Source organism: Erithacus rubecula, assembly GCF_903797595.1.
Source record: "Erithacus rubecula genome assembly, contig: SUPER_Z_unloc_3, whole genome shotgun sequence".
Lineage (NCBI taxonomy): Eukaryota > Metazoa > Chordata > Aves > Passeriformes > Muscicapidae > Erithacus > Erithacus rubecula.
This window is the reverse complement of record NW_027635944.1, coordinates 1,772,502-1,785,287: the sequence shown is the minus strand read 5'-3', so window position 1 is coordinate 1,785,287 and position 12,786 is coordinate 1,772,502. Positions and strand designations below refer to the sequence as shown.

General features: G+C 33.9%; 1 protein-coding gene across 5 annotated transcripts in view; it reads right to left on the bottom strand.

The window, feature by feature from the left end:
• ARB2A (ARB2 cotranscriptional regulator A) overlaps positions 1 to 12,786 on the bottom strand; it is a 221,542-nt gene that overhangs the window by 157,082 nt on the left and 51,674 nt on the right. For all 5 annotated transcript variants that reach the window (XM_079331363.1, XM_079331364.1, XM_079331366.1 and 2 more), the window contains exon 6: positions 5,787 to 5,978. In XM_079331363.1, the coding sequence (XP_079187489.1) occupies positions 5,787 to 5,978 (192 nt within the window). The remainder of the gene's footprint in view (positions 1 to 5,786; positions 5,979 to 12,786) is intronic.

The following is a 12,786-nucleotide window of genomic DNA, read 5'->3' as shown; positions in this document are numbered from 1 at the left end:
ATGATGCAACAAGCAGACCTGTCTTCTGTCAAGAGTTGAAATCATAAAGGAATAAGCTGTCGTTAGCAGCCCCTCTCCAAACAGTAGAGCTGTCATCTCATTGTTTTCCTCTGTTGGCATGGGGGCTGCTGTGGGTTTATATACCCTGTCAGCTCAGTATTAGTCTAAGCTTTTAACCTTTTCTTGAATTTCTGACTTAATATTTTAACTCCTATACAGCTTGTCATGTATTACTATGTATTTTGTGATCAATTAATATTGCTTTCAACTATGCAAATTTTCCTTCTATCTGCTGGGTGACTAGCATTCTCCCATAAAATGCTTTTGGAATAATGAAATATACTGCTTTTAAAATTTTCTTTCCAGAGTATGATGGATTTAAAAGCAATTGTATGCGAATTCATTATTTAGTAATACATTCTCATTTGTGTTTATGTTTATAGGAAGATCAAAAAACATCCACAAACCTCTAAGTTTTCTTAGTATAATTACCACAAAAGTGGGAGTTCTAAACACAGGTTTTCTCTGCTAAAAAGGACTTTACAAGCAACACTAGTTCTATGGTCTGACAGAATGAATAAGCCAAGTACATATACCACAGTCAGAAAAGTAGCATTTGAAATAAAACAATATAGCAGATTATTGCACATTTTAGTGAAAGTCGATGGTTCAGTAATATATTAGAAAACCCAAATAAAGATTATGATTGCTCTGGCACTGTAACTGACCATTAATAAATAAATGAGGTAATTTAACATCCTTCTGCAACAATACACATAGAAGACATAAAAGGCACATGAATATTAGTATTCTGTGGCAGAACTATAGTTGCAGTGAAATGTCACCTGTTTTTTTCCAGAAAGTGTCACTTGCCCATATTATTGATACTATGTTAAGCTTGTATAAACTATAAGACCAAACCAAAAAGTATGTTTAGCTACCAAGATATTCTATACTTAAAAGTCAGATTTAAAAGTTTTTTAGCAAGAAATTTTGTTAGTGTAATTTAAACATAACAAAATTTCTGGGCAGCAATATATAAATATTCACTATTGAAACGGACTCATTTTTATGAAACGGAAAGAGAAAATATGAAATAGTATGTGTTACTAGTTACTAACCATTAAGACTACTACATCACATAAAATTTATAGTGGAAAAATTTACTGCTGTTACACTGAATGATTTTGCTCCATTCAACTGCCTTACAAAACTAATGACATATTACTGCATGCTGACAAAAGTAATAACCCTCACCAATTCTTAGTAAATATTGCCAACCTGACAATTTTGTACAAATGAATGACATTAATATAAGTGAATAAATCCAATATTTTGACCACAAAGAACAGAGATTGTAAAAAAATAAGAAAGAAGAGTAAGATAAACACAACAGACAACTGAAGCTGAAAACCATGTTTTACCAGTTATTAAAGAAACATTTCCACAAGCTAATACCCATCTCATGCAAAGCTTTGACTTTTTGTTTGTTCATGAAAAGTCAGATTTTTAGTGCTGCTCTATTCTTCTGAAAAACTTGTCCAGGTTCTTTGAAAAACCTATTTTCCAGCTATATGTCAAGTATCAATTCTCCTATAAATAATAATACAAATATCTAAGATCTCTTAATATCAGAATTAGAAATAAGGCAACAATTTTTTGATGGTTTTTATTTTTTTTTTTTTTTTAATAAAGAAGTGACAGTTGCTGTGGTTGAATTTTATTAGCAACCCTGAGACCACAGCTATTTTAGGTAACAAATGTACTGAATTTCCAAAGGCTTAGAAAACATCCAACAGTTGCCCTGTACCCGTGCAGTAAGCTGATATCCTCTTTATTCCCTAGATAAGAGGCACCAAAGACAGGGCTCCCAAACTCCTCACAATGTCCAACAAATGCAAGGTGAGCTTCTGCTCACCCAAAGGACAAATCTCCTCTCTAAGTACAACTTCAGCCTCTCCTTCTCCAACAAAGGGAGCCCCTCAACAACCATGAAACCAGGACCACAAATGTTTAATTACTGACATCCCAAGTATATGACCTCATCCATAAGTTGAAGAATTTGCCTCTGCCTTTTACCACTTTTTCCTGGAATTACCTCAGTTATTGAACACATGGCTAAACAGTAACTGATCAGAGAAGAGCCTCACTGCACCAACCTGGAAGAGCCATTCAGGCAAAATATAAAAGAGACAGATTAAAATTTCTCTTTTAATCTATATTTATTTATTTATTTATTTAATTTACATTTACTTTTTAATAAAAAGTGGCATATCTTCAGAATAGAATTTTCATAAATGGAATAGTCACTCATTCCCAGGGCAGGGACTTCATTCTCTCATGCAGCAGATAACTGCTTCTGACAAAAATCAGTGTTTCCCACTAGAGAAAGTTTCAATAGAAAATTCCTATTTCATCAAAACAACAAATCTATGCAATATTTTTGTATTGTATATACAGGGCATTGCTAGTTTCTTTTAATTATCTTTTTAGAAAGTATTTATTTTAATTTAGCTTTTTACATTCTTACAGCCTTACTAGCATTTTTTTCATACTTGTTTTTCTAAAATAGGTTTTGTCCTACCACACTTTAATGTATTTACATGTGTTTTTCACATTGTGTACAATTTTCTCCCTTCTTCTTTTCCGACAATCTGTTCTCCATCTAGTTTCTTATTTGTTCTCTTTGTTCATATTTCAACATCTCTTTTACACTACCAAGTTTGAATTTTCAGATTAACACAATAATGTTACATCTTCACATAAACCCTTGTCAACCATTCACAACACCTCTTTACACAAAAGATTGAATCTACACAATAGGGTTTGATATAAAACCTGGAAGAAGCAGCATCACCTACAGGAATTGCACAGATGAAAAGAAAAACGTGCATTTCTAGCTACTTGAATTCTCACCAGGATATTTCTCTTTGAATCTTTTCTTTACAATGTGCAGCAGCCCCAAAATTCTACAAGTTTAAAATACAAAATTTTAAGCCTGTGCATTGCTCCCTTGTTCCACACATGCTTGAGAAGTGGGGTTTCTCAATTCTTTTTTCCTTAAAAGTGTTGCATCAGAAGAAATAGTTTCTACTCTTCCCTTAACTTCCTCTTTAGAAGTATCAGTATCATCCTGCTCAGCCACTGCACCCCTGTTTTCAGTTTTCCCAAGAAATTAACTGAGAAGCACAGAGAAAAGCAGTAAACTTTTGGTTTTTGGCCTACTCAGAGTGTGGTCCTTTTGCCTGTGTAGGTTTTTTGTTTTTAAAAAGCAGATATTTCTGAATTAGCTCCTGCACAAAGGACATTTAAGCACTACTTTTATAATTTTCAATTTTTATTTTTTTAAATTAGAACTTCAGCAACTATTTTAAACTGACAATGCCTGCATGTGTTGCAAAGTCACAACAGACCATGGGAATTTTCGAATCCTACATGTCATTATCCACTTCAAATTCATGTAATTCCATTAATAATAAAAATCCATGCTCTCAAATCCATGTTCTCTTGTCATCAGCACTGATGCTTCGATAAGGTCTGCTGGTTTCATTCAAGAATGAGACCTCTCCTTACCAGAAACAGAGAAAGATCCAGGAAAATAATTCCCTACTTCAAATAACATTGCATGAGGGATTAGCACAATTTTCATTCAAGCTATTTATTCAGGCTATCATCAAGGCTAGCTATTTTCATTTCCTAACTGACAGAAGTGACTAAATCAAATAGAACACTGAACACCAAAAAAAGCAGAAAAGGATGCAATTTTTACTATTATTTTTCTTACATGAAGTCCTTACACTCAGCCTTCCATAATTCCTGCATTTAGAAATGTAATTTATATGATCTGTACCTGAAGCTGACATGATATCAGCATGTACCTATATGCATTCTCTTTTTAGTCACAACCAAATGATTCTAAATACTTTCAATGAAGTCCAAGTTCCACAAAATACTGCCTTATTTAACCAGATACACAACCAATTCCCAGTACAGGGATTACAGTATGCAAAAAAACAGCATCACATTTAATGACATAACTGAATTTTAGTTAACACAACTGAATATAACCCACTCTTCATTTTGCATTAAAAAAGTCACTGTAAATAATACGTGTCTAAACATGTAGTAAAGTTACCAGAATTTTAAGATGCACAATAAAGCTTTTTAAGATGCACAGTGGCTTTTAAAGTAGCTGGAATTACTGAACTAAAGAGAACTACACATTAAAAAAACATATTAAGCAACAGCTCAAAGATAAGAACACAAAGTTTGATTTACCGATGTTATATAATGATTATATTTTTGCAAAAATACTTTCTCATCCAACAACTGGCACCTTTTCCTGTCTTGTTATTTTAAGAAGCATTCAAAATGCAGAGATAAATAAACTGGTTTTAGGTATAACTACTTGAGAAAACAGGTCTGATCTCTGTCATACTGGCACAAATCACAGCACAAAATAAATAAAAGTAACAAAAGAGCAAAGCCAAGTATAACTCTTCTCTATTAGAAATAACTCTTTAAAATTATCTGTTAAATTAGGGTTAATATCCCAGTTTGAAATAAGTCTGTCATGTTACCCAAGACAGCAGCATCCCTAGCAAAGAACAAAAATGCCAGCATGTAACTGTACAAAAACTGAAGCAGCTACAGCTCTTTGGGTCTCTTGGGAAACGTTTTGGAACCAGCACTAGAAGTCCCATACTGGACCTACCATACACCTGATACTGCACTCAGTAATCCTGAGGCACTTTTTTTTCTGTCTGTGAATCTTGATTTAAAAAGAATAAAAACCTTTATGCTAGAAAAAGATGAGCCTCACTTCCACAGGCTATGTTTTTTCTCTCAAGAAGTGTGGTCTGGTGCTTTGGTAGTGAATAAAACAAACCAAAAATAACTTAATGGCCTAATGTTTTTACTTTTTTTTTCTTTGCTTAATTGAAAGGAAACGCTGGTTTTTATCCTGAAAACTTTAAATACAGCTGCAAAAATTATTCATCAACCACAAAAATTCATCATCTAGCAAAATATGTAACAGTAACCACACTGATATTTAGAGTAGAACATTAGCTTAACTTGGCAAATATAATAGAAACAATGAGTCTTTATTTAAGGTCTTCTAACATTTGCTACAGAAAGTTTCCTCTAGATAGCAGGGTGCACATGATGAATTACACCTACAATGCTCCAATGACAAAACCATAATGCAAACTGTCCACTGTCTCTCAAATAGACACAACAAAACAGTGTAAACAAAATATGAATGTCTTCTATTGTCAAATACTGAAAAGTAAACCAGAATGAATCAGTATTTAGTGTAAATCTGTAAATGACTGTGCCTCTAATAAATTCAATACAAGCCTAGTAATAAACGTTGCTTGTTATCATGAAAGCTCATGTTACCATTAGATTACAGCAGTCATTGAACAATAAATAATATGCACAAACTTAATGAAATACAGAAGAAAACAACCCAAATTGTAACAAATTTCTGTAGTGTCATCTGCTGCATCACATCACCTGCCAAAGGCACAGTATCTGCCATATTAAACCACATGGCAATCCCAACACAATAATGTGACATGCAACTAAATGTTATTTTACTGCAAGACAGGAACTTAGTTCCACTAGAATAAAAGTTCCAATTAAACATAAAGAAGTATTCCCATCACAAATAAAATGATCACACTAACATATAGAATACTGATTAAAAAATTAAAATACCACAGGTTCACAGCTCACACAACACATAGGCACACACAACCCTGCCTTGAACTTTCACTTACCTCAATTGCTCTCTTTATGTATGGTATCTGGGTCCCACTGTCCAGATCTTCATTAATTATGAGTCTCCTAGCCCACTGACCAGCTCTGACAACACCATTACCATGAATTAGGACCAACAGTTTGTCAGGATTTACTAATGCATCTTCACTCATAAAGATAAAGCTCTTTGGTTCAGACTCAACTGCATCAACCTGCAATTACAGACAAAACACATTTTAATGCATCAATAAAATTCATTGAAAGAAAACCTGTAGTTATAAAGTTATCTACCAAATTTATATAAAAACATTCACCATTTTAACAACCATTGCAATGCAAGTGTACCCAGGACTAAATAAAAACAAAGCAAAATATGCAATGTAACTTTGAAACATATAAACATACCACATTTTAGAACAGCAATCCAAGGCACCCTTACAATTAAGAAAGGGGTTAAAAGGTGTGCTTAAGCTTTGAAACATCAGCCATTTACAAAAATTTACAGGAAAGTAAGAAAGTCCATAAATGAGCAATTGGAGGTGTCAAGAGGGAAAGGAGAAAGTAATTCTCACCTCTGACATGCCTGGAGCAACAATAAATTCTTACATAATACGACAAAAAAATCCTGAACAGTTCCAAACCAGCCACCTCAACATAAATACTCGATAAGCTACATAGGAACCAGTACTGCAAATTTGTCTGTTTAATAGGATAGGTGTGATAAAATATAGAAATTCAATTTGATTCTAAACAATAGCTTCATTAAGAGTCCTTCTGTACCAGGGTCAATGCTTAGTTACTTTGTTGTAGGAAGAGACCAACAATTAGCTTTTTTAGACATTGAGCAAATTACAAACTAATAGCACATTTTGTCTTTAAGAAAGTAAAGCACTTTTTTTTCAGTACAAACTAAAATTTTTACACTTTAGAAAGCCTGTCTCAAGACAAAAGAACTGTCCTGATGAAAATACCATGAGGGCAGAACAAATCCTCATGTCTACTTGTTTTTCTTTTTCTACCATGTGAATATATAGAAAGGAAATAAACAGGCACTCCTACTGTGCTCCACATGCCTCCACTACCACAACCCAACTGTCCAGCTGCTAGGAATATTCTCTGCCACAGGGAAGAAAAAGAGATCAGGTTATGATCCCCATGCTGAGAATGAAGGAATTGGCTATCTGGATGTGTTAGTTTTTTCTCAAATTAGGGTATGTATTCTTAACTACCCTTATAATAGGAAAAATGAATTCTACATGCATTTTCAGACACTTAAAAATGCAAGTCCTACAAAGCTTTTTTTTTTTTTTTACAATTAAGTAAATTATGCTACTTGAACGTAACAAATTCGTAAATTAAAGAATGATCATGTCTCTATTCAATATTTGCCCTAGCACTGAAGACCTTATTCCCTTGCTCCAAAATAAAGTAACATCTCATGTGCCTCAGAGTTTGCATAGAGATGTACTCTCTTTCTCTCACAGTTTGTGCAAAAAATAGAAAAAACAGCAAAGAATATGTTCTATTGAGCAGACTGGGGCTCCAGATCATGGTGCTGCTTCTGAAATAGCAGTATTGACACACTAAAAGGTGAAACATTAGGTAAAAAGTCAGCCAACACTCAATCTCAGATAGTACTTAGCAAGGTGTAACTGACTTCTACCCATGAACTGAATATTTACAACATTAAAATTAGGAAAAGAACGTCGTGAATTTGCATTTCAGACTAATGTATAGCTTAGGTTTTAACAGTTATAAACTAAAATATTGTATAGCATATAGGAAATAGTAGCACTTAATCATATGCACTACAAGATACAGCTAGTTCACATTTCTGCAAATAAGCTAATTTTAAACAACTAAAAATACCTACCAAGATCATAAAAAGGTGACTTTTGATTCTTTTCCCAAAATTAAACACATTTAGAGACTTTTTGTCCAGCTAATTTACCTTCAAGCAGTAGTAATTCATTAGATCCAGCTTTCACTAAAGAATGCATGTAAAGGTCACTCCTATACTCAACACAACCTTACTTTATTGACAGATCAATAGAGAATACATTTAATGCCAGACACACTGAGAACACATAAAATAATTTGCATTTATTAGCCACTTGTTCTTCTGGACCAACTCAAGGACACTGATTTCTCATCACTTAAATCTAAACTGAATAAATCCAGGAAAATGTTTTTACATTAATTTAACAATTTGATTCAACAATGTTATTTACAGGTGAGAACAATCTTCCCGTAATCTGTAACTAGGCATGCCAAATCTATCTAAATTACACTGATAACTTACTGTTTAAAACTACTGTTCCATTTTCTTTTTTTTGGATCTTTTTGGATCTTTTTCCCAATTCACAATAATTTCTTAAAGTTCATGGATGTAGGCAGCTATGGTGAGATTTCTACATATATAATGAGATTCTTAATGTTTTCATATTTTTCCATATGTTTTCTGCCTCAAATGAGTCTTCACCTAATACAGTAGTATCAGTCTATAAAGTATTTCAGCTGCACACTAGTTAGTGTTATGTTACCAATATACAGAGTAAAATCAAGCAACATTTGAAATCTAATCTTATTGTCATCCACGCTACCACATCAACAATTATCCATTACTAACCCAAGATGTACAAGACCTGACAAGGCTCCAGGAGTCTTTTATTTTATATATTGGAGTTTTGTAAGATTGAACGTTGACAAGGGAAAAAAATCCACTAGTATTTTTCTCATTATTTCTCTAAGTACTTTTCTTATTTCAGTTAAGAAACACAACAAAAATTATGAGCTTTGAGCCTACAAGGTAGATACAAACTGTAACTGAAGGAAAGAACACAGCAATGAGCAGAATTCAAACTGAAAAGACTCAAAAAATATTGTGAGAATTGTAAGCAGCTGGCAGAAAGAAAAATCTGCTCATTTGCTTCCCAAGATGGAGTCATCTTCTCTGTTTCGATATAACCTCCAACTCACTTTAGTTTAAGTCTCCACAGTATTGAGAATCCTGATTTAAAATTTTTCAATCAAAAATGTAAAACTGAGAACTGCTGATCAGTATTACAGGCAGCTAATAAACATTTGACTACTACCACAACTAATTTAACAAACCTAAAATTTGTGGAAATTTTACAAAAAGGTATTAACTTCACTTAGGTAACAAAACTAACAAAAGGAACATGCATTGGAGATAACAGACTACTGTTTCTCAAAGAAAAATAATTATTGGATGAACTTTCCCCTATTGAAGTGAAAGAGGAAAGCAGTGATATCTGCAAAGTGAAGCCTTTCAGTGCCATTGTCAATTAAACATGTCTCCTGGTTTCAGCAAGGACAGATTTAGTTTCTTCTCAGTAGCTGATACAGTGCTGTGTTTTGGCTTCAGAACAAGAATGGTATTGATAACATACTGATATTTTGGTTTTTTGCTAAGCTGTGTTTATCCAAGGACTTCCCTCTCCTTGCCTCGTGCTCTGCCAGTGGAAACACATACAAAACAAACTTGGGGGAAGCATGTTGGACAGGTGCTCTGAACTGGCAAAGCAATATTCACACCCCAGAGCATCATGCCCAGGATATAAACTTTATAACTGGGGGAGCTACCCTGAAGCATGGGTTTGGGAACTGGGGGTCTGGCATCTGGCATTGCACATCATTTGTTTTTGTCTTATTATTATTGTAAATTACCATTATCACTGTGTTTTACTTCACTTTAGGTTATTAAACTGTTTTTATCTCAGCTAATAAGTTTAACTTTGATTCTCCTCCCGCTTCAGTTGGTGTTGGGGGAGGTAAAAGGAGGGTTTACCAAGTAGCTGCAAGGCACTTAATTTCTAGCTGGGCTTAAAACCACTACAACATGTTACAAATTATTTAAACTTGCATCTCAGGCTTCTCCAGAAGCTGTTAAAGATGCAGTTAATTCAGAAGCACATTCTATTGGTCCTTAACAGCTAAAGAAGAGCAAAGATCAACAACTGATTATTCCACCGAAACTACAGAAATACTTCTCCTAGCTAGAAAAATTACAGTCTTTTTTTTTTTTTTATTCCTAACATGACTTCCAATGAAGCCCAAAATTAAACTTTAAAAGTAGTAACTGAATGGCCTCTCCCTAAATATGAGACTGCTCACTAAAATTTTCGAGTCCAGTAGCACATGTTGAACATAATTAGAAGTGCAATGCTTTATAGTAACACTAATGCAACATAGATCTCTGCCTCCCTGTGTAGGAAAAAATGTTCAGAATTGTTCAGTCCAAGATGCCAGCATAATACAATAATAGGCAAGCTCTCCTGATCTGCTAATTGGTCTTACTTTCATATCTGAAAAAAAATAATTAATTTTTGTATCCAAAACTGAAGCTGCCAGCTAAGAAAGCAAGGTGGACTTTTAAACACAATGTTGAAGTTAAGGAAGATGAGAGAACATAAAATGTCCTTATGCTAAACCTCTGAAGCACAGCACCTCCATTCCCTACTAAAATCATGCTGAAAAAAGCACGTTCCACTGAACACAGTCTCAAAACACATTTCAGATATTCAAAAATCTTCATTATCAGCTGACAGGAAAAGGTAAGCCAATTCACCAACTTTGTGATTACATGCGATGTGGTTAAAGAAAAAAAATATTTGTATTCATCTCTAAAATATTCACAATAAAAGGTTGCATATACATATATATATATGCACACACATATATATACACACACATCACACATATATATGTATGTATATATATATATACATACACACACATATACATATATATATACACACAGACACATATATACATATATGAGCCATCTCAGTCAGACCAAGGTCCAGGTTCCTGCTGCTTACAACTGGCAGATTGAGTAGAGGAACAGTAACAAAACAGAGTGGTTATAGAGTGAGGCTTGCCTTGCCTTGACAGCCAGCAACTTTGGAACCTTGCAAGCCAGTTTATATAACTAGGCAAGCATGTACAATAGTTCAAGGCACCTATCCCACCTTAATATCGTCAAATGGTTTTTTTGACTGCATTTATACCTCTCTCCTTGATAGTATTCTGTGGCAATGAGTTCAACAATATAATTGGGACATATATGAAATAATACTGTCTTTTTCAGTAGAGATCTCCTGCCTGATAATTTAAACTTGATGCCCCTTAGGTTCTCTATTATGAAAAAAGCAAAATCCCATTCCCTATTCATCTTCTCTTCACCTTTCATGATTTTATAGATTTGTCATATTCCTTCCTCAGTCATCTATTTTCCAAGCTGAAGAATCTTTGTTTAATCTTTCTTTGTCTGAAAAGCATTTCATGCCTGTGATCATCCTTGCAACCCTCCTCTGTATTTCTTTTTAATTCTTCATATCCTTTTTGATATGGTGTCCAGACTTCATGCAGTGTTTAACATGAGGGCCCACATAATGAGTGGAATGACGATGTTTTTCTGTTTTGTTCTCCATACCTCATAATTCCTAACATCCTATGTGCTTTGAGGGTTTTCAACGGCCATTGAGCACTCACTGATGTTCTCAGAGAACTACTCACAATCACTCCAAGCTCTTTCCTGAGTTCTAATAGCTCATTTAGAGGTGACTGTTGTGTTTACAGAGTGAGTTATCTTCCCCGTAATTTCATATTTGCCAGAATTTAATCTCCTGTCATTTAATCATCCCTTATTAAGTATCAATTAATAATTTCCCAACTAATCATAATCAGCTTCATGTTTAACTCTCCTAAATAATTTCAGGGAAAAAAAAATTAAAGTTTTTTAGCTTGTATTAATTCATATTTTCCTTTGGCTTACCACTATGTCAGGCCTTAATAGCACTTCACTGGTAACAGTTTATTTCACCTGTAAAATATGAACACCTTTCTCCCTTTTTAACCAATTAACTCTGAAGGGGATTCCTTTCTCCTGTGCTTTTTAAAAGCAATTTAGGTTTATTCACAGACCACTGGAAATACCTGTACTCTTTCACTGGCAAGATTTTTCTTCTTTCTGTGATGTCTGACTCCTGCAATGAATTCTGGAATTTTTGTTTTAAAGAAACTTGTACTCATCTTCCCCAGTGTTTTTTATATTATTATTATCATCATCATTATTATTATTACTGTTGTTGTTATTATTATATTTCAGCAGCAAGTGAAATACAAATTGGTTGTTCTGCGGCTTCATGTTTGACTTATTACAGAACCCTAGGTTTAAAAACAATCTCATCCTGGAATTTGTTTATTGTACAACAACTAACTAGTCCTAAGGTCTCCTCTATAGATATAACAAATTTCAGCCAGTTGCTCAGAATTATATCCTGTTTAGAAAATAAAAAGTTAAGTGTCTGGAAATTGAACAAGCAGTATTGAAAATAATAATGTTAGTTTTTCTTATTTGACCTCAATGTCAATTTTAGCTGCAGTTCATCTACTGGCCTTATCAGCTCTCTTTTCTTATTAGCCTTCATGACTAACAAGCAGCTCAAATTTTTTTTGAGAACTTTCTGTGATTTCATATGTAACTTGCCAACATTTAAACCCTCTTCTATTCTCATCCTAAAAGCTGTTTTATTACTTTTATTAGTCTCCTTTACTAGTTTAAACTTGAGGGTTTTGTGTCCTTATTTGGAAGTGTTTCAGTGGTGATTTCAAACCTAGATTTCATTAATTTTTGGGCTTCTAGATATATTTTTTCAATTCTTCACTTTTGTATATGACTTCATAACCTATTTTTGACTGTGCTGAGGGCTGGCTACATGGTGTTCTTCAGGAATGGTGTTCTTCTCATGTGAATTATTCCACAATGCTCACAATTAGACACCTGCATATTTTGTGCTTTCTCACTTTGCTTTAAAATGCAATTAAATTATGACATTTCACAGAAGCTGGAAGTAATACACTTGAGAATAGCTTAAATGTACTACTGAACTGTATCCGTGCTCACTACACAATTTCTAAATACAAGCAAATAGATTAATCAAAAAATGGGAACTAGCCAGGGCCATTCCTCTTCCAAGCCAAGAAACCCAAACC